The 22,655-nt window shown below is 33.9% G+C and overlaps 1 protein-coding gene across 2 annotated transcripts in view; it reads left to right on the plus strand.

Moving 5' to 3' along the window:
* The window catches only part of LOC150094379 (solute carrier family 67 member A2-like), a 64,894-nt gene extending 42,610 nt beyond the window's left edge, over nt 1-22,284 (plus strand). For both annotated transcript variants that reach the window (XM_090412078.1, XM_090412080.1), the window contains exons 5-7: nt 9,352-9,481; nt 12,063-12,272; nt 21,611-22,284. In XM_090412078.1, the coding sequence (XP_090268204.1) occupies nt 9,352-9,481; nt 12,063-12,272; nt 21,611-22,275 (1,005 nt within the window). In that variant the 3' untranslated portion in view covers nt 22,276-22,284. The remainder of the gene's footprint in view (nt 1-9,351; nt 9,482-12,062; nt 12,273-21,610) is intronic.
* The last annotated feature ends 371 nt before the right edge of the window (nt 22,285-22,655 follow it).

Here is a 22,655-nt window from a genome sequence, read left to right on the forward strand (position 1 = left end):
TAAGCCTTTGTATGATATAGATTTGTGGATGTTATTGTTGAGTTAATGCAAGATTCATTAATAGAGATCCAAGAATTTGTAAACAAAATTACAATAGTCTGTCTTTTCTAGACACTTTCATCATGTTACATTTTCTTTCTCAGTTTATAGAAACCTATCCACAATAGTGGATACATTTAGAAATTCCCCATTGCCTTTCCCCCCATATGGTATTATAAAAAAAAACCTTCATTAACCAACTAGGTTTCCCTCACAGTTGAACTTGCCTTTATTCATTGTATTTTCTCATCTAGTGTGTCTACAGTGCAAATATAATAATAAAATAAAATAAAAATAAATAAATTAATTAAATTAAAAAAAAACAAACTTGTTTCTCACTTCATCTTACATTCTTCTTTGTATACAGATTACAGTAATGCTATTATTATTCGTACATTTGGGGCACTGCAGTTAAAATAACTATCATAGTATCTTTAGAGTTTAAGATATAAACTTTGCATTGCTTTCAAACTCCAGTATGAAGACATTTTCCTTTGTCTTCTCTCCTGCAGATCCATCTCCCTTCCCTTCCCTTTCAGTTCCAAATGTATGAAAGTTTCTTGTACTTATAACTTGTACTATGGACAAACTGGAAGATCTGTCAGCATCGTTCCTGAAGAATATAGAAATATGTCTACCACCACATTTATGGGCATTCAGATGCCGACCATGCCTGAGCACATGGTTTTCTAATCCACTTTATCCACATTAGTTCAACTATATAATTCTGGTGTTCTCGCTGTTCAAATCTGAGTCTGTTCAGAATCTACTGGCAGCGTATCCTGTATACTCCAGATATTAATAATGGGTGAACTTCACCCTTTGGAGAATCGATAACAGAAGCTAATTTTAATGTTGGTTTATTGAGTGTTTTTAATTTTTTTCAGATACTTAAAAAATTCAGATATTCCTTTCCTATATAAGAATTCTGGAATAGAAAGAAAATATTGTTTTATGTAAGTAAACCATATTTAATTCTATTTATTCCTCAATGCTGTTTGCGAGCTGTTGCTTCATAATAGAAATATATCTTGCATTTCCAACAGCACACGCCTTTCATGTGAAAGACTTGCATGCTCTTATTTTGTTATGGAATATGGTCTAGAACAATAAATTGGATATTTTGCCCTTTGTGTCAAAACCAAGAAGAGGTGATTGCACTTCCTGCTTTACAATTAACTACTACAAAATCCTGTTTTCTCTGTGTAGGACTTGAAAGTGTGATAGTCATTATTACTCATTGGCCACTCCTTTAAGCATTAAACTTTGATCAGTCTCTTGTTATTCTTGTAAAATTTTCTTATTTGCTAGAATAATAGTCATAATCATCATCAAATTCCTGACATGTATCCTCAAGAGGTGTATAGGATATCATAGTACTACATGAAAAACTTGCATCATTACTAACTTCCTATTTACAATTTTCCTCCAAATCAATCTGTTAGCTGTCAAGACTCCAACATTATCAGAGCTTATGTTTTTGTCTTCTAAGGAACTTTTTGCTGTATCAATCCATCTTTATCTTGGTCTCCCTCAGGGTCTTTTTCCTGCCAACCTGGCAGAGAACACTTTAAATGACCATATCAACTGAGATAAGCTCTGCTAACACATTCCTGAATGCAAATTCTTTCCTAATATTCTCATTTTTAATATGATATTGCTATTGATGGCATCTGTTCACACTCCTAAACCAGCTCTCAGATCCATAACTAAAAATTGGTTTGAACACTCCTTGTATACAGCTAATTTAGTGTTATGACTAATTTCTCTCTTATTCCATATAACTTTATAATAGAACTGAATTATATATTATATAACTTTATAATATATAATTCAGTTGATTTATAATATAATAAATCAACTGAATTATATATATTCAGTTGATTTCCTACCGTACCAATTTTGTTGTCTGTTGGAAGTTTTTCCACTTGATTATACTATAAATTAAATATACCAAGAAATTATATACTTGGTTTAATCCTTTTCCAAGTGTAAGCAAACACAGTTTTCTCCTGAAATATATATAATCAGGACCAGGGTAATTTGTATATAGAAGCTAATGACTTCACATCACTTGCCTTGGTATCCCATGATGCAAAGCATATATCCTTACGGGTATGTACAATGCTATGCATTATGGGAAGGGTCACTACCAGACCAGTTTCGACCTTTATTGAGGTCAGTGAGAGCCAAACCCAGAGTTGATACTAAGGTTGAAGTAATACAGAAGTCCATATTTTCATATACGTGTTGCCAAAAGGTATCACATATTATTAAACTTCTGGATTAGAGATAGTTGTTGGAAGTTTTTCTACTTGGTTATACTATAAATTAAAGACACCAAGAAATTATATACTTGGTTTAATCCTTTTCCTGATTATATATATTTCAGATGAAAACTGTGTTTGCTCACACTTGGAATAGGATTAAAGCACGTATATAATTTTTTGGTATCTTTAATTTATAGTATAACCAAGTGGAAAAACCTCCAACAACTATTTCTAATGCAGAGAATTTTAATAATAAGGTGTAAAACCTTTTGGCAACTTGTTTTTTTATATGAAAATACGATTTCTTTATTACTTCAACCTTAGTATCACGTCTGGGTCTGGCTCCCACTGACGAGACCTCAGTAAAGGTGAAAACCAGTCTGGGTCGTGACCCTTCCCATAATACATAGCATTATACATACCCATAAGGATATGTGCTTTTCATCATGGGATGCTAAGGGAAGTGGTATGAGGTCATTAGCTTCTATAAATGAGTTGCCCTAGACCTGATTATATATATTTAAGGCACAAACTATGTTTGCTTACACTTGGAAAAGGATTAAACCAAGTATATAATTTCTTGGTATCTTTAATTTATGATTCTGTTATCTATTTCCATATTTAATTTACCATCTTCACTAAAAATCAAGAGGTAGCTGAAATGTTTTACTTGTTCTATAGGTTCTCCACTCACAACAAGGCAGTTGATATTTTCAGTGCTTCTGCCTGTTTTGATTGTCTTTGTCTTATTATTGCTGATCTTCATACCGTATATATTACAACAGTTATTCAATTTAGTCAGGGAATCTCGCAGACTTGTAGCAGATTTATTTGGAAGTATAACATCATCTACCCAAAGCAAAGAGCTGAGATTAACATCTCCAATTTTGATATCAGGTTTAATACCACTTTCTTTCATAATTTGATCCATATAGATGATGAATAACAGAGAGGATAATGTGCATCCTTGTCTGATACCATATTAAACATTAAACCATCTTCCTGTACTTCTTTCAATTCTAACTGCTGACTTACATCTCAAATAGAAACTAAGTATTGCTTGGTATAATGCCCCATTGACACCATGCAACTATAGCTTCTCTCTTGGCACCTTGTCATATGCCTTTTCCAAATCTACAAAACTTAAATACAGATCTTTGTGATATTCCCATGATTTCTCAACTATTTGTTGTAAAGTGAAAATTTTATCCTGACAGCCTCTGTTTGACCTGAATGCAGCTTGTTCTCCAAGCTTCCCTCCCACAATCCTTCTCAGCCGTTTCTCAAGTATACTTCCATAAATCTTACCAGGAACACTCATTTGGGAAATACCTCTGTAATTCTCACATTCGGTTTTATTTCTCTTTTTGTATATGGGTGCTATGAAAGTTTTACTCCAATCATCTGGAATTTGTCCCTCTGTCCAGGCCTTCTGAACTATGCAGTGCAGTCACTGTAAAACTTTTATACCTCCATATTGAGCATTTCTGGTTGTATATCATCTATTCCCACTGCCTTTCCACATTTCAGGCTTTTGATGGCTTTTTCTACTTTAAGTATGGATATGTATTCCTGATTGTATGACTTGAGTGTTTTTTTTACTATTCTGCTGTCACTGTTTATTTTGTTTAGCAATTTTTCAAAGTAATAACTCCATACATCAAGGATATCTTTTTCACCAGTTTAAATGTCACCTTTATCATCTCTAATTCCTTTTATAGCGTACTCTCCTCCATTTCTGAGCTTTTTCAACAACCTCTAGAATATCTTACCACCTTGATATTTATTTTCTATGTTCTTACCAAAGTCTTCCCATGACTTTTGTTTAACTAGTTTTATGCAGTGTTGTTTAATTTTCTTACATTTGTCTCTGTATTCTCTAAGAGCACATGCTAACTTATTTGCCAGGATATTATTTAGACTTATTTGCTTTTGATATGCTTTCTTCTTTTCCTTCACTGCTTCTTTAACTTCCTGTGTCCATCATGGAGTTTTGATTTTTCTATCCTTGCAGAGAACCTCACCACATGCCTCTCTGGCTGAATCAATCAATGTTTTCCTTTACGATTTGCCACCGACTTTCCAAGGTTTGTTTCCTGTTCTCAAACTCTCATTTTTCTTGAATAATGTTTGTGTATTTTAGTATACAGTTCACATCTGAGAGTTGCTCAACTTTTATTTGTTTTCAAACTTTCTTATAAGTTCTTATTTTCAATATGAAATTCAGTTTTATCCTGCTCAAGACCTAAAGATTTGGAAAGAATTATAGTCAGTGGATAAATTTTTATTTTTTTTTTGACTTGGTGACAAAGTAATATTATATTTGATAAAATATTCTTTTTAATCCTTGTCCCAAGTGTAAGCAAAAAAACAGTTAGCACCTAAAGTATCCTTGTCACTAGGTTACTTGTATATAGAAGCTGTTGACTTCACATCAGTAGCCCATTATCCCAGAAATGCTAAATCATTATGGGAAGGTCCACTATCCAGATCACTTCTGATCTTTATTTAGTTCTTGTCAGTGGGAGTCAACCCAGAAACCAAGGTTGATTAAATGCAGAAATCACATTTCCCATCTACTATTGGGTTGGCAAATAAGTTCGTTCGGTTTATGCGTTAGTACAAGTTTATGCCACTTCTCCTGTCGCTATTGTTGCACTACTGCGCAGTGCTATTGGCAAGTTGAAAGACGACATTTCACATAACCTTTCAGTAAATTTTTGTTCGGCCTACTTCAGTTGCGTGTGTGTAACATATTTTTAGAAATGGAAGGAAATAACGTACATTACTGGCATATTTTTGCTTTTTTATTTCAAAAAAGGCAAACAAGCTGCAGAGCCCATAAAAAATATACAGCGTATATGGGGATGGTGCTTTAACAGAACACGTATGCCAAAAGTGGTTTTCCAAATTCCGTTCTGGAAATTTCTATGTCAGTGATGCGCCTCGGGCCGGTCACCCAACTGAGGTTGATTCGAGTGTTGTGAAGGATATCGTAGACAAAAATCCGTCACAAACAGCGTGGGAGATTGCTGCAGTACTGAACATATCCCATGCAAGTGTTGAAAACCATTTGCACAAGCTGGGATATGTTTCAAAACTTAATGTTTGGGTGCTGCATGAATTGACTGGGGCCAATACGACTGCTCACATATCCATCTATGATTCCCTGCGGCGTCGCCAAGAAAACGACCCATTTTTGAAGTGGATGTTTATGAGAGATGAAAAATGGGTCGTGTACGATAACATGGTATGTAAAAGATCATGGGGTACAAGAGTGAACTGCCACAAATAAACTCGAAAGCGGGATTGCACCAAAAGAAGATCGTGCTCTCTGTGTGGTGGAATTATAAAGGTGTTGTCCACTACGAGGTGTTACCGTCAGGCAGAACGATTGATTCAACTGTCTGTTGCTCACAGTTAACACGACTGGCCTGTACGATTAGCACAAACCGTCCTGAATTGGCAAATCGGAAAGGAGTTGTCTTTCACTACGACAATGCCAGACCCCACACATCGTTAACAACTCTGAGTAAATTGTTACGTCTTGGCTGGGATGTTTTGCTGCATCCTCCATATTCACCGGACCTGGCATCTTCTGATTATCAATTATTCCGCTAATAATTGATAATCAGAATAAATGAAAATAATTGATAATTAGTGAATTATCGATTAATGAGGAGGCTGTCAAAAGACACCCGGATCAGTTTTTCGCCAGTAAACCTTAGGAGTTTTATGAACGTGCCATAATGAAATTGGTGGACAGATGGCAAGAGGTCATTGATAAAGAGGATCAATATATAACTGACTAGTATGTATTATATATATTAAATAAAATGTTTCATTCCACTCTGAAAAACCGAACGAACTTTTTTGCCAACCCAATAGTAGTAAAATGATGTAAAACTCTCTGGATCACTAGATTAGAGATAACTGTTGACAATTTTTCCCTCACTGACTTCCTGGGTCTGCCTCCTACCGAACAAGACCTCAAAGGTCAAAACCAATGTAGTAGCCCTTTCCATAATGTTTTTGGGAAGACTGCTACTCACTTGTAACGTCAACAGCTACAGGTAGTTTAGTCATAACGGTATTTCATGTATAAACTTCATTTGCTTACACTTGAGTAAAGGATTAAGCAAGAATATAATTTTTTTGTCAAATATAATTTTATTTTGTTGTGGATTAAAACTTTGGTGATAGATTTTTTTTTTTTTCTTAAATAGAATTTCTGAGAATTGGCAAAACCAAAAATTAAGAAAGGAATGTACTTTTCAAATTTGGAAAATCATAAGAGAAGTTATTAAATGTAACTAACTTTGAGAAGATGAACAGCTTAGTAATTATGTAAAGCAGCAACTCAACTTCTTTGATACCTCGAACCAGAAAATTATAACTCGTCGAAGAGCTTGAAGAACCTACCAATTCAAGGGATGCAAGATGTTCTAATTCATCTTGTTGACTTATCTTGACTTCCCAATAAGCTTGACTGTTTGTGATCATGGGGAATTTTTAAAGACATCATTAATGGAGAAATAATCATAACAGAGCAGGTGAAATAATAACTTTTTTGGAAATGAAATATAAGTGTAAATCGTTGGCTGAATTTTAATGAATTCAGTGTAGTTTCTACTTTGATATTGTTATTCAGTCATTAAAGTAACCCAAGTTTTTTTTTCACTCAAATTGCCTATCAGTTATGGAAATCTTGAGGTAAGTTTCAAACTTTTTTTTTTTTTTTTTTAAATGACATCCACCACAGTTTTATGTGGTAGTTTTTTGTCATCCAGTGTTTAAAAATTAGGTTTTCATTTCCTAACTCAGTGTTTCTCCACAGTTAAGTTTTTAAGTTTAAGTTTTTACTTCATGAATCTTAAAAAGTAACCAAATTTTAATCCTCATTTATTTCACTAAATAAAGTAAACAATGTTTTTAACGAAGAACCATATCACTTTCTTTTAGATTCAGTTCACTAATTACTTAATTTGGTAAATGAGTCTTAATGAAGAAATGCCAAGTCTTGCTTTTAAAGATATACTGTATTTTTTACATTATTGTGTATTGCATTATTTTACCGTTAAATGATCTTAATCTTTAATAATGGAGTCAAAAGCTTTATTTTATCAATCAAGAAGATACATTATTTATTGCAGTTCGATGTAGTGTTTATTATATTATTACTGTTATTACGGGCGACTCCAGAGAGTCCTTGGACTCATCGAGGGAAGCCCTAAACATCATGTCCACACAACTATATGACATTCTCATAGTATCTATCATACCTTGCCTTGAACTCACTCACCGTCATAGCACCCACAACAGACTCTGGCAGCTTATTCCACTCATTTACCACTCTAAAAGTAAAGAACCCAGCTCTAACACCCTTGCTAACCACACTCTTGCCCAGCTTCCATAGGTGTCCCCTAGTTCTCCCACCACCATTCCTGATCTCAAAAATATCCTCTGAATTAATCCTATAGAAACCCTTTAGCAATTTGAATGTCTCAATCATATCTCCCATTTTCTGCCTATCAACTAATTTCTGCAACCCACAAATCTTCAATCTGTTCTCATAAGGTTCATTCCATAAACCTGCTATCATCTTAGTCACTCGCCTCTGGATCCTCTCCACCTCCTGCCCATCAAGAAGGAATCTAGATGACCAAATCTGGGCACAGTAGTCGAGATGAGGTCTTATCAAGGCTTGGTACAGAGGTACCATAACTTGCTTGTCTCTGCTCGTCAAGGTATTTTTCAACACCCAAGTGAGTTGATGAGCTGATTTAGCTACTTTTGCAATGTGCCCCCTAAACTTCATCTCTTTATCTACCAACACTCCCAAGTCACTGGCCTCATCAATCTCCCTGGAGTACAGTTCCACCAATGTGGTATACTGCTGCTAATCTTTTCACCCCAAAATGCATAACCTTACATTTTGTCACATTAAATTGACATCCATTCTCCTTAGCCCAGAACTCCAATCTATCCAAGTCATCCTGCAAGATTTTGACATCTTCTGCATTCACTATTGCCCTACCCAACTTTGCATCATCAGCGAACAAATGATGCAATCTCCTAAGCTTGTCATATTTGCCAGCATGGTAATTCCACATATACCTTGTCTTAATCGAAAATTCCACACCTTTAGCCACCTCCCAGGTCAAGACCTTATGATCACTCTTACCAATAGGTGGCAACATGGTCATATTCATTACAGTCAAATTCTCAGATGCTATTACCAGGTCAAGCACTCTCGCACCCCTAGTATTTTCAATTACATGCTGTCTCAGATAGTTATCCCTTAATAATTGATTAAATCCATTTCTTTCCTCACATGTGCCCTCTCCTCCTTCCAATCAATGTTACCATAGTTGAAATCCCCCATAATAATTACCCTCCTTCCACTCACTTCATCAATTTGTTTATGCATACTATCTCCACCATCTATTCCATCACCTGGTCTATAGCAGCACCCAACTGTATATTTTGTTCTGCCAGTCTCAATCTCACACCAAATAGCCTCAAATGAGCTCTTTTCACTACCCTGCGATACAACTTCAATTCTCCTTGAAGTTGTGTCCTGCGATACAACTTCAATTCTCCTTGGCTGCAGTTCATCAGCTATCATCAATAACACCCCTCCTCCCATTTTATTCTCTTATCCCTCCCAAACACACTATAACCTACACATTCTATCCCACTAACTATATCATCTTCCGTCAGCTATGTTTCACTAATGCCAATAATCTGTGGCCAGGAAGAGCCAATCAAGGCCAAAAATTCTTCCTTCTTGTTCCTAATATTCCTGGCATTAGTATACATGAAATGCAGTGGTCCCTTTGTCCCACCCCTATCTTGATGCATTATTCTAACTGTATATGTGAGAGAGAGAGATTGCTATGTATTAAATATTTATTCCTTTATTCATATTTATCAGTGCTCAGTATTTTAGTAATAAATATATAAATGTAAATAGTTAGTGTCTTAATTGTGCTCCTGTTAAATAGGAACATATATCAAAATACAATTGAAATGGCTCTAGGGACACTGGAGTGATGTCCAAGGCAGGAAGTTTGTGCTTCAAGTTTGTCTTCTGATTATTGCTGGAGCCTATATGTTATTAGGCATGTGTTCTGTTCTTTGGCTCTTTATTTTGGCTCGTTGGTTTGCAGGTAAGTAACGTGAAAGAGATTTTAGAATGTATATTTGCTGTAAAATTTTTCTTATATATCAGTATTAATTGCATACTGTGAAAATAAATGCCACAGTGTATGTTTAATAATACTGAATTAATTTCCAAATTTTGAGCTATTCGTTGAATGTTGGGTTTTGTTATTGAACATTTTATTTTTTGGTGAAATTAATCTTCATTTTCATTATTTTTGAAATTGTGCTTCTTTGAAGCCAAAAATGGGCTGATATTACCCTGTTTTGACTCCATAAGAAGCTTCCAATTTTGTGCATTCTGTGCTTGTACTAGCAGACCTCTCTCTTGATTATTTTAACTAAAAACAAACACATTAGAAGTAGGATGTAGACTGCTATTCTTAATAATTCAGTCCTGCTCTCCCCCTCCCCCTTTTTTTTTTTTTTATGGCACTAATTTGTTTTTGTCCTGTGAAATGACATCAGGTTTTGATGTTCTTTTGAAGCCATCCTGCCAGTGTATGTTGATACCATTCCAATAATATCTTTAATCTCTCTCTCTTTCTAACATGCTTATTTTAATTAAAAAGAAAAACATCATATTGGGATTAAGATGTAGCTATTCCTAATTGACTGGAAAAGCACTTGTTGTTTATACCACACCAAAACATGGTATGAACATAAATTTAAGGAGGCCTGTGAGATTCTTATCAACCACCCTAATCTTAACAATAATGAGGGTCTAAAAATTCCAAGAATATGGAATTCAGATATTCTCCCCACTTAACCTTTCTCCCTAAGAGTTAATTATAAATAGGACCATAAATAATCCAGTATCTTAAATCTAATATAACAATTGTCATGTTAAATTAGGATATCATTTTTACTATAATAAAACAATTTATGTGAAAGAATGTTTCTCTGATATTGTCTTAAATGGAATATAGCTTGATGTAGTTATTTTATTTCATTTATTTTTTTAATTTTATTTTCACTAGAAGTCGGGCCATTAGAATAATCGTTGATCAGATCATTGCCTCTTTAGCATACTATGTGAAATGTAATGTAGCTTGTCTCTGTATATACAGGGTGTTCGGGATAAATTTGACAGTTTCGTAAGGAAAAAGAAAATCTTCTTTGTATCTATTAAATTTAATGAATTGAACAAAAAAACATTACAGGCAGAGTTAATTACAATACTATCAACAAGATTTACTCAAAATAACCACCATTAGCATCGATCACAGCTTCAATTCTGCTTCGGAACCTCGAACAAGCTGATGCTACAGTCTCCCTGGGAAGGGCCGCAAAAACTGTTTTAATTTTATCCATTAACTGGGCTTTTGTATTACTGGAAGTGCGATTGGTGTCTTTTTCAACTGCGCCCCATACAAAATAATCCATGGGGTTAAAGTCTGGGGAGTTTGGAGGCCAAACATTTGGACTGGTGAAGTCGTAGAAATTTTCAGACAACCATTTTTGACTTTTCCCAGAGGTGTGGCAAGGGGCCGAATCCTGCTGCCATACATACGGCCTACCATTGCCTACCCTTGTTATCCAGGGCTTGACTACAGTTAGCAACTCCACGAACAAAGCCCGAATTCCAATGCCAGGGTTCTTCAACACCTGTTCCTGCAGATTTGCGAGGAATTCTGCTGTACGAACGCAATCAGATCGTCTGCTAGGGATCTTTCTTCTTGCTACATCCTCGTAGTCACCATTGCAAGTCTCTAGTTCATGCCTGATTGTTTTTACTGTATTCAGGGAGCATTGGGCAGCAGTCGTAATATCCTTATTTTGATGGCGGGCACGAATCATCATGATACAAGTTATTCTCTTCCATGATTCAGGTGGGTTCCAGCTATCCATCCTTTCTGACATCTTGTATGTGAATGAAGAAGGGTCCAAACTTTTAAATGAATAGAAGTGTGTGTTAATACATGTAACTTACGGAAAAATATAATTAATTATAAATATGTCAAATTTATCCCGAACACCCTGTATATGTGTGTATACTCCAGATGATGACCTTAATATGAGGATCGAAATGTCGGGAAATTAAAAATTATTATTTATAACATATTTGCTATTTCCAGTACACTTGTTGCCCTATTATAAAATACTGCTGGATTACTGAAACAAGACTGCCCCTTAATAGATCCATGCTCCTCTTTAGAAGAGATCTATTCCTGTTAGTGGACATTTTATCTTGAACAAGCCTTTGTCATCTTTGACACTACACACGTGATACACAAACTTGCCCATAGTTTAACACACCACTGATTTTAATTCTCCCTTATATAGTGGTGCGGTGCTATTTTTCCTTCCTTCTTCCTTTCCTCATTTGTAGCCTAGCAATTCCCTGAATTGCCAGGCTGCATTGCAGCTCTTTTGTTAAGGATTGCTGAAACCAGGTATTTTAAGAGGATAATTTTCATATATATATATATGCATTTAATTGGTAAAACTGCAATACTTATAAGCATTATCTATAATATAGAACTTATGAAGATAGGGTTATTTTGTATGATCTCTATATGTTTTAATTATTTTGTATGCTTTAATAGGATTATCAGTTAAATTTATAACTGTATTCTTTGCTTTCAGGAGTTTTTAAACATAGCCAAAGCCTTTGTCGGGCATATTTAGCAGATACCATATCAGACAACCAGCAATCTAAAGTATTTGGTACTTTTAATGCTGTGTCTAGTTTGGGGTTTATTGTTGGCCCTATTGTTGGTGGACATCTTTCAGAGTTCCCTGATGGTTTTTTCTATGTGTGTGTACTTGCAGCCATTCTATTTATCATCAACTTTTGTAAGTTATTTTATTTTATACTTGAAAAGAGCTAAGATATATGCAAATTTATTGAATAATTGGATTTTGCTTTATTTCATTCACCACAAATACATGTAATAACCTTTTTATAATCCCCCCAGTCACGCAAAAACTTTACAGTTTGAAATTTTTTTTCTATTTTTATTAATTATATATATTTTTTGTATTTTCTTTATTTTTTACATAATCTGGAAACCCTGCTGTAGAGACCAAACATAGATCTTTTTCAGCTCTCAAATAAGCAGGATGGTGGTCTCGCACAGGATGATGAATTTAATCTCCCATCTAAAGACAGTCACAAACATCTATGCCCATGCAGGATTTGAACCTGCAACCTGTTGGTTGGGAGAGTGAATACTCTAACCACTTGGCCAACCAAATTAGTTTACTAACTAATATATAAACTGTAGTATCTTCTTTCCAGTTAAATTATATAAGAATTGACTTGCATCTTACTTATTTTTGGTAAGGTTTGCATAGATGAAACTAACCATAGACGTGATTTGCTCTATAAGAAGCCTTAAAGAGATGAATGATAGTTGGCTATAGCGAATTTCCTGTAGGATATTGGTATGCTATGGGCTTTGGAACTTCCTTTCACTAGTTATAACAGTTATATTGAGGTTGTCTCCTTGTTTTCAGTTGAAAAGCCTTAATAAATTTAAGTTTCTTGCATCCCAGTCAAGTTTTAATTTGTGTCTTAGCAGAAGAACAAATGCTATATTTTCTTCATGATGGCTATAGAAGTTCCCTAGAATTGGAGGTAGAAGTGACAATGAATAAGGGAAATAAGTTAGCGAGTTTGAAGTTGTCTTGTGAAGTTGCAGTCAGATGCTTCATGTGTTCAGGCATAGATGAAATTGATCATGGAAATTACTAGAAAAATAGAAAATTGCCTGGTAAATCACTGCTCGATTTTCTTTTCTGGGCAGAATCAAGAATCTTCTTTAAGGAGACTTTAACATTAAGACACCATCTCAAATGTAAGAACAGCATCCTGTTTTAGTGGATTTGGAATTTAATATTATTTGGAAGTTACCGTATATTATCGTGTATAACACGAACTAGAAATTTTGTTTGAAAACTATCCCTGAAATGCCATGTCCACATATAATGCAATCTGTTAATCTTGTTCCATAACATTATAAATAATACAATACGAATTAATGAAAGAAATATTTATTTTAAAACAAAATGTCAAAATCCTTTAAATTCTTCTTCATCTTTTGAGTCATCAAACATTTCATTTATAAATTCATCTGTAGGGATTGCGTCATCAGTGTAGCAGTTGTCATCATCGTCTTCATGCTCTCCATTTTGTTGTGCATCATCCTCTCTTTCGTATATGATGTGATCTTCGGATCCATCCATTGAATTACTTATTCCACATTTAAGAAATGAGCGTTGAATCATTTCAGATGGTATCGAATCCCATGTTTCTTTAACCCTGGTTACTAGGGTGATCTCAGGCTTCTAAAAATTCCCACTTTCATCTTCACCAAACCAGATGACATCCGTTCTCTCCATTTTTCACGTACGTGATCTTTAAACGGCTTATTCAAGCTGACATCAAGCAGCTGCAAAACGGAAGTTAGACCACCCGGTATGACTGCTAGGTCTGTATGTAGCTCACGTGCTTTCTCTTTGCTTGCCTCCGTTAAATGTGCCCGGAACATATCCCAGACTAGCATGATTTGTTGACATAACAAGCTACCTGGATGTATGTTCCATACTTAATCCAGCCAAAATTGTACACTTTCTTCATCCATCCAACCTTTCTGATTGGCGCGAACAATTACACCTGGTGGAAATTTCATATGCTTTGGAATTTTCTTCCTTTTAAATATCACTGTCAGCTTTAATTTGGTTTTGTCTGCCATGCATGCTAGAACAACGGTAAAATGTGTTTTTTCATGTCCCGTTGTTTTTATGAAGACACCCTTTTCACCAACTGAGTTTACTGTTCGATTCCTACGCATATCAAAGTACATGGGCGTCTCATCCATACTGCCAATTTGGGAAAGTTCATATCCATGACACTTCCGTAATTTTATGATAAATTTATAGAAGGACTGCACTTTTTCTTTAAGCTGCTTTGGTAACTTCTGCGCAATTTTTGTTTGGTGTCGTAATGTTAATGCTTTGCGTTCCATAAATCTGCTGCACCACCCAGGCGAAGCAAGAAAAGATGAAATACCTGGTGTGTCCTTGAATTTACCATTCTTGAGTTGTAGAGCTCGAAAACGAATTGCATTTCTTGTTACTATAATGCCATCTTGTCGTTGCGTCAAAATCCATTCATTTAGCTCTTCTTCGAGTTCTGGAAAGGATGCTACATCTCCACGATGGGCATGTTTCGTTTTGGGGATTTTTTCAAGACTGTCTTTTTGCTTACGCCAAAATCTAATATTACTCTCTGCTACACCAAATTCTCTCATAGCAACACTGTTATTATGTTCTTCTGCAAACTGCACAACACGCAATTTAAATCCTGCTTCAAAAGATGAACGTTTACGTTTCTGTTGGCTCATTTTCAGGCTAGGTTTGTTTAACGAATAATATTTAAAATGAACTATGCTTAAACCGATATACCTAACTGTGCTCTATCATTAGCACTACTTACATTACTGGCTTTATGCGCAGATATGATGCGCGCTCGGTCGCTGAATGCGAGTGAGTCAAGTAGATTTGGTTGCATAGGTATTAGGCAGTATATATTGTGTGTGCAAGTCTAATAAGATGTTATATTTTTTAGGATCCGCATATAATGCGAACCCCTAACTTTAAGTAGTATTTTTTACTGTAAATTTTTTGCATTATACGTGATAATATACGGTAAATAATTTAAAAAAATAACTGAACTTTCTGAATTCTTAAGAAATTGTACACGTTTATATGTTTACATAGAAATGCATAAAAAATATACTGTAAAGTGAAAATAATTATTTTATGTGATGTGGTTTGAATTTAGTTGAAATTAACATCTGTTCCCAATCATGGCACTAAATGTAGGATAAGTTTACAAACTTTTGAGAGAAGGATGCACATAAAAAATAATTGTATGAAGAATAGTATTTTAAGAAGCTTTTGGTATGTATTGAATGATTTTTTTTTTAAAATCAGTCTCAGACATTTAAAAAGATAGCTATCTTATCTTTTTTATAAAAGATAAGCTAGCTATTTTCATAATGTAGCAAATTTTCAATTCAGCATAATCTAGTGCAGTGATGGCGAACCTATGACGTGTGTCAGCACTGACACACTTGAGGGTTTCAGGTGACACACCTTGGATTTTGAAAGATATTGGTATTCTGATGAAAAAACTGCAATAAATCGTGTAAGATTGCTCTCAGTTATGGTGAAGGTTCATTGAAAGAATTATATTTATAGTTAGCATGTTTCTATTTTATTTTGTAATTAGCTTATTTCTATTTTATTTTGTAACTAGCCTATAAACAATGAGTGTTTTAAGTTTACGTTTTCTTTCTTAATCATTATAATTTCTGCATAGTCACATGGTATTATAAAAACTCATAAAAATTATTATCAATATTATATGATACAAACTTATAAATACATGCTTTATATATTATAAACTTAAAGTTTTCATTTGACTTCTGTGTGAAAATCGTTCATGCATGCATTCCAAGTCTCTTGACTGAGTAATACAAGTTCTAAACATATTTAAAACCACTTTAACAGAAAATATAATTTGCAGCATTAAATATTGAATTTATCTGAGTAAATAATGAAAACATTTTTATAGTTGCAATAAATTCAGTAAATTTTGTTAAATAATGCAAATAGTAACAACTTAGGACAGTGTCGCAACAAAACCTACGAAATAGCTGCTATTTAGTAGCATGATAGAGAGTAAAATGTAACAAGCTTGCTATGAATGTACTGGTAATAAATCTGGCAACCCTGCTGAAGAAAGAACTACTGGTAGTCTTGCATGGTCTGCCACTTAAGTAATTTGAGTTGCTGGTGTATAATTCATTTCCAGTAATTCTTATTTCTTATTAATTATTACTGCTTAATTACCACTGTATATAATTGTGCTCATTTTTAATTTGTGAACCCTTTTACAATGGCAGCTAGCACTAATAAAAAACTAAAATTATCACAGAAAGGAAGTGGAAGAAATTTCCAAGATACCTGGACTTAACAATATGGTGTTATTGATAGAGGCGATAAAGTTCTCTGTAAATTGTGTAGTGAGCTATCTGTGAGTAGAACTGGGAATGTAAGAAGACATTTTACAGAGATTGTTACTTAAAATTCTAGGAGCCATTTGAAACTAAGCACAAATGGCTCCTAGAAAAAACTTTTGAAGAACGCAAAGAATACATATCGCAGCATCTAAAACTGGCAGAATCACAATCAGGGACTTTAATTAAATTTGTTTCAGGACCTTCAAATTTAGTAGCCCCAAGTTACAATATTTCACATACTATTGTTGAACATGGGAAACCACTTAGTGATGGTGATTATATTAAAGAAGCTTTCGTAAAGTGTGCACCATTTTTATTTGAGGACTTTCATAATGTTGGTCATCCCCTGGTTTGTTTCCATTGTATTATATATCAGGAGACACTGTGTGTGAAATCAGGCTTAAAGGATTTGGATGATGTGATGAGAATTGTGACAAAGGTAACTAATTTTATTGCTGCCAGGGCTTTAAACAAACGAGAATTTAATTCACTTTTAAGCAAAGTTGAATCAGTGTAGAATGGTCTATTAATGTACAATAATATTTGATGGTTAAGTCATGGCCAAGTACTTGAACGGTTTGTTGAATGTTTAAATGAAATGAAATTATATTTAAATACGAAGGGCATGGATCACGAATTTTCTCAATTGAATGATTCTACTTGGCTCAGTAAGCTGATGTTTTTCACAGATTTTTCATTGCACCTGAATGAACTTAATATACAATTGCAAGGTTTCAGAAAATCTGTCGATGTTATGTTTGGCATGATCAAGAGCTTTGAGAATAAACTCAGAATATTTCAATGTGATTTAGAAAGTAACAATTTTAAGTATTTCTCAAGAGTGAAAATTTTTTTTTAACAAAACCAGCCCCAAAAATCGTGATCAACATATCAACCAATCTATTGAAGTTCTAAAGTCAGTAACTGAGCAGTTTTCTTCTAGATTTGAGCAATTTCGAATGTTGGAACAAACAATCCAATTCATAAAGTATCTTGATGAAACAGAATTCATGTATCTTAAATTAGATGGCTTTGAGTGGTTGGATTTAAAAGATCTAGAAATGCAACTAGCCGACTTCCAGTGTAATCCTATCTGGAAAAGAAAGTTTATTGCTCTTAGAAATGATTTAAAAGAACTTGAGCTGGAACTTCAGCATGATATCTCATGTAAAAATTCAGACTATGAAATTCTAAGCATGTGGAATAGCCTTCCCAAAAACTTTCATGCTCTTAAAATCTTTGCTAAAGTTGTTCTAACAATTTTCTCTTCTACATACTCTTGTGAAACTCTATTTTCTGCCTTAAATAATATCAAATCAAAAGGGAAAAATAGATTGAGCAATGATTTGAGCGCTGCCTATGTAGCATTAAAATGTACACGCTATAGCCGTTCTATAAAGCAACTTTCTACCAGTACTCAGCAACAGAAAAGTTATTAAATGTAATGTAAGTTTGTAATTTCACTTTATTAAATTAATTGTATAATATGAATTCATAGATTTTATATCAATGTCCTATTAAATAAATAGCATAATATGATATGTATAAGTTACCATCTATGATTATGTAGTTAAATTTATAATGCATGTATGCAAGTGGCACATCAACAACGTCAATATTTAAAAAAAGAAGATGTTTGACACACCTGGGTAAAAAGGTTCGCCATCACTGATCTAGTGTATTCTGATTATACAGGGTGTTCGGGATAAATTTGACATATTTATAATTAATTATATTTTTCCGTAAGTTACATGTATTAACACACACTTCTCTTCATTTAAAAGTTTGGACCCTTCTTCATTCATATACAAGATGTCAGAAAGGATGGCTAGCTGGAACCCACCTGAATCATGGAAGAGAATAACTTGTATCATGATGATTCGTGCCCGCCATCAAAATAAGGATATTACGACTGCTGCCCAATGCTCCCTGAATACAGTAAAAACAATCAGGCATGAACTAGAGACTTGCAATGGTGACTACGAGGATGTAGCAAGAAGAAAGATCCCTAGCAGACGATTTGATTGCGTTCGTACAGCAGAATTCCTCGCAAATCTGCAGGAACAGGTGTTGAAGAACCCTGACATTGGAATTCGGGCTTTGTTCGTGGAGTTGCTAACTGTAGTCAAGCCCTGGATAACAAGGGTAGCCAATGGTAGGCCGTATGTATGGCAGCGGATTCGGCCCCTTGCCACACCTCTGGGAAAAGTCAAAAATGGTTGTCTGAAAATTTCTACGACTTCACCAGTCCAAATGTTTGGCCTCCAAACTCCCCAGACCTTAACCCCATGGATTATTTTGTATGGGGCGCAGTTGAAAAAGACACCAATCGCACTTCCAGTAATACAAAAGCCCAGTTAATGGATAAAATTAAAACAGTTTTTGCGGCCCTTCCCAGGGAGACTGTAGCATCAGCTTGTTCGAGGTTCCGAAGCAGAATTGAAGCTGTGATCGATGCTAATGGTGGTTATTTTGAGTAAATCTTGTTGATAGTATTGTAATTAACTCTGCCTGTAATGTTTTTTTGTCAATTCATTAAATTTAATAGATACAAAGAAGATTTTCTTTTTCCTCACGAAACTGTCAAATTTATCCCGAACACCCTGTAGATGTATGATTATAGAGCAAACTGCAATTTCCATCTTTATAAAAATAAGTTTTCAGTCATGCCAGTTGCCAATCAGAATGCCATAAATGGAACTGGAACTTCAAAATAAAACTCTTAAAAACCAACATGCTTGGAACTTTCACTTTGGTTGTGAGTTCCCTCATTTCTGAACTGCTAACATATCGAAAACCAATTTACAATTTCGTCACTTTTAAAATGAGTGGTTTAATCCTTTTTGCTTAATGTTAGCCAGTATTATATGACAACATTTGATTTGTCTAGTTCAGTGTTTAACTTTGGATATGATTTTTCTTTCAAATTTCGAAAAATTGTATTATCAAATTTAGTTCTAAATTTCCTTGTGAACATTTTCTAAATATTTTGCTTTGGAAAATTATGTACTTTGTATTTTAATATCTGTGTTAGATTCCGAATATATAGAGATTTAAGTAATTATTATTTGCTTCAGAATCCAACATGCTTTCCATCACAAAGGCTGGACTTGTAAATAATGTAAACACTTATTTTACAATTTAATATTCATATGACTACTTTAATTTTGTCTATTAACTATTATTTAATCAAAGATATATGTATTAATAGTGATAAGACTGTATTAAATATTATTAAGCTATTTTAATTATTACTATGTTAATATTATAAGAACTTGTATTTTATAATTTAACTGCGCATTATTTGAAATGTAAATATTCTCTATTTATTCCTGTTTGTAAAGTTTAACGTTATGTAATAGCTCAATTTTATTATATTTTGTTTTGTTGTCATGGAAACGTATGTAAGTGAGCGAGCACATTTTGGAACACCACGTGAGGTTTATTGAAAAGAGTTAAAGAGATCACGAGAAGAATTTAGGCGGGAAAAACTGATATAAAAAGCGAGGAACGCTGGAAAAGAAAAAGCATTAGAGATTTATTAGAGAGGGATTGGTATTAGGTTGGAATCGGAGCATTCGGCATTCGAAAATCACAGTGCGATAATAGCGAGTCGGCAAGTCACTCAAGCAGCTAAATAAAGTCTACTAGTCGAGAAGCGGTTAGCTTATAAGTTTCGGAATAACAAATAAAGCTATGGAAGATAGCTAAGTGATTACGGATAGACTAGCGATTACTTGAGTTGAGATTTAATTTCAGGGCTGACCTGTCAAGGACACACAGAATCCTGAAGTAAAACACGAAGTTACTAGAGGATAGTAGAGGCCGTAAAATTGGTTGTGTTTAGAATTATAGTGCCTAAAGAATTAATTGAATGCCGGAGGAATGAACAACTGTGCATATAAAACCCCAAGTTAAGAATCATTGTGCTCAGTAGTAATCAGTAGTGCTTCATACAAGAACGTCTGATTATATGTATTGTGCCCGTGAATTAATTCAGTTAATGCTTAGAAGATTTATTTTAATGAGTGCTGCTTATTGTTAAAAGTGTTTATGGTTATAAAAAGTGTTTGTGTATAAGTAGATGAAGATAAAAGATTATCGGTAAGATTATTCCAACCTTAATATTTCTGTACAGAGAAGTGAGTTTCATCCTAGAATTTCCTTATGTTAACAGTAACTATCGCGAAGATTAACTGAAGTGAAAATTTAACAGTGTTTGCTTGTAAAGCGGTGTTACTGCGATTTTATTGTATTTTGGAACTTAAGGAACTGTGAGAAGACTGTATCAGAGATGACAAATTTACCACTGTCAGAGTTTGTATGACAGTATTATAGGAAAGGCTGAAGTGTTTCTAATAACTTAATTAGTGATTTAATCTTGAGTGTATAATTTGTGATTATAAAATTAAATATTTGTTTTTGTTAATCTAAAGTTGTGTTTTGCCTGAATCTCTTATACTGCATCATTCATAAAATATTCGAACCAATGCGGGTAAATTAAGTAAGTCAAATATACTCGGCCAGTATATATTTTAAGGAGAGATAGTTGAAGGTTGATTTATCTTCAATTCTTGAACTAATCCAGATATAGAGTGGCGCAGGTCTATAAATATAAATTTTCTCTATATTTGTATTAGAAATCAATTAGCAACTATTTATTAGGTTAAGAACATCGTAGTAGTAATCATGTCGGATCCAAAGTATAGAGTGATAAGAAATAAGATCCAACACCTGAATCTTTCAGTTTTACTGAGAGAAAGAGAGAGAGATTCTTCAAATTTATTTAGTTGAACAATTTGGTTCAGCTAGTAAGTTTCCTGTCATACAATGAGAATCAGAGCTAGGCTTATTCCAACCAAGATTTTACTTAAGAAGCACTCATAATTTATTTTCCCATTATATTTAATTAATTTTTTAATATAATATTCTCATATGGTACAAGTGCACTAGTATTAATTTATTCAATAATTGATCTTATTAGAGATATAAATTGCTAATTAATATCATAAATTTAATTCCATAAACATATCTTGCATTTATTGCTTAACATTTACTTATATATTTGTCATTAAATATTCAAATTTTTTTAATCTTTTTCAGGTATTGTTTTGGTATATGTTCCTGAAGCTCCTTCACTTCCAGCAGATAAACAAGCAAAAGAGTCATATGGAGTGCTATTTTTTAATTCTCCTTGCTGGGCAGATAATTGGGATTTATTTGTTATCAGATTCTTTTTAAGTTTTGCTGTTCTTATTTTTAGGAGCGATCTGACCCTTATATTGTCTGAGAACCTAAATTTATCATTGAGAGCAATTGGTTATGTTATATCTTTCCAAGGAGTTATTAGTGGATTATCAGGATTTTTTGTTGGTTACGTAGCTAAGCTCTATCAAAATAATTCGATATTACTTTTTCATGCGAGTATTTTCCAAGCATTAGCTCTTACAGGCTTGATATTTGCATATAATATTTATACATTGTTATTATTTTTAATTCCACTTGGCTTTAGTAGTGCAATTTTAAGAGTATGTATAATAAACATAATGGTAAATAATTGTGCAGAAAACAAAAGAGGAACTGTAATTGGAATTGGTCAGAGTGTAATCTCAGTTGCGAGAATGTTATCTCCTCTTGTAGCTGGTTTATCTCAACAGTATATGACGAATGGACCTACCATTATATCTCTTTTCAGTTCTGTTACTGGTATTTGTGTAGCAACTTTTTCATTACAAGGAGGAAATTTGAAAGGTAATAAAGCTGAGTAAAAATCAATCAGATATTCATAATGTTTCAGTCTGAATATGTTAAACATGCACTTCCCAGTAAAAGAAAATTAATGGATACAACATTGGCATTGTGTAATTTTTTTTGAAAAGATACTGTTGGAATGTGTAGTATTATTTAAGATGCAACAGCTCACATAAACATTACAAATGGTATTAGTATCTTCATTGAAGGGATTATTAGTGTGCAAAGCTATTGCTTTTTCAAAAAAGGCAAATTAGACTGTTGTGTACCCATGTCCTCTCCAGAGAAGGAAAGAACTTGCAGGGAAGAAGAGAATCATTTGTACAAGATTCTACTTGTACAAGTTAACTTGGTCAAGTAAAAGATTCCCTTGCAGTAAGAGAGGATTTATGAGCCT

Source organism: Typopeltis vanoorti, chromosome 22, assembly GCF_054136105.1.
Source record: "Typopeltis vanoorti isolate ZY-2024b chromosome 22, IOZ_Tvanoo_1.0, whole genome shotgun sequence".
NCBI classification, from domain to species: domain Eukaryota; kingdom Metazoa; phylum Arthropoda; class Arachnida; order Uropygi; family Thelyphonidae; genus Typopeltis; species Typopeltis vanoorti.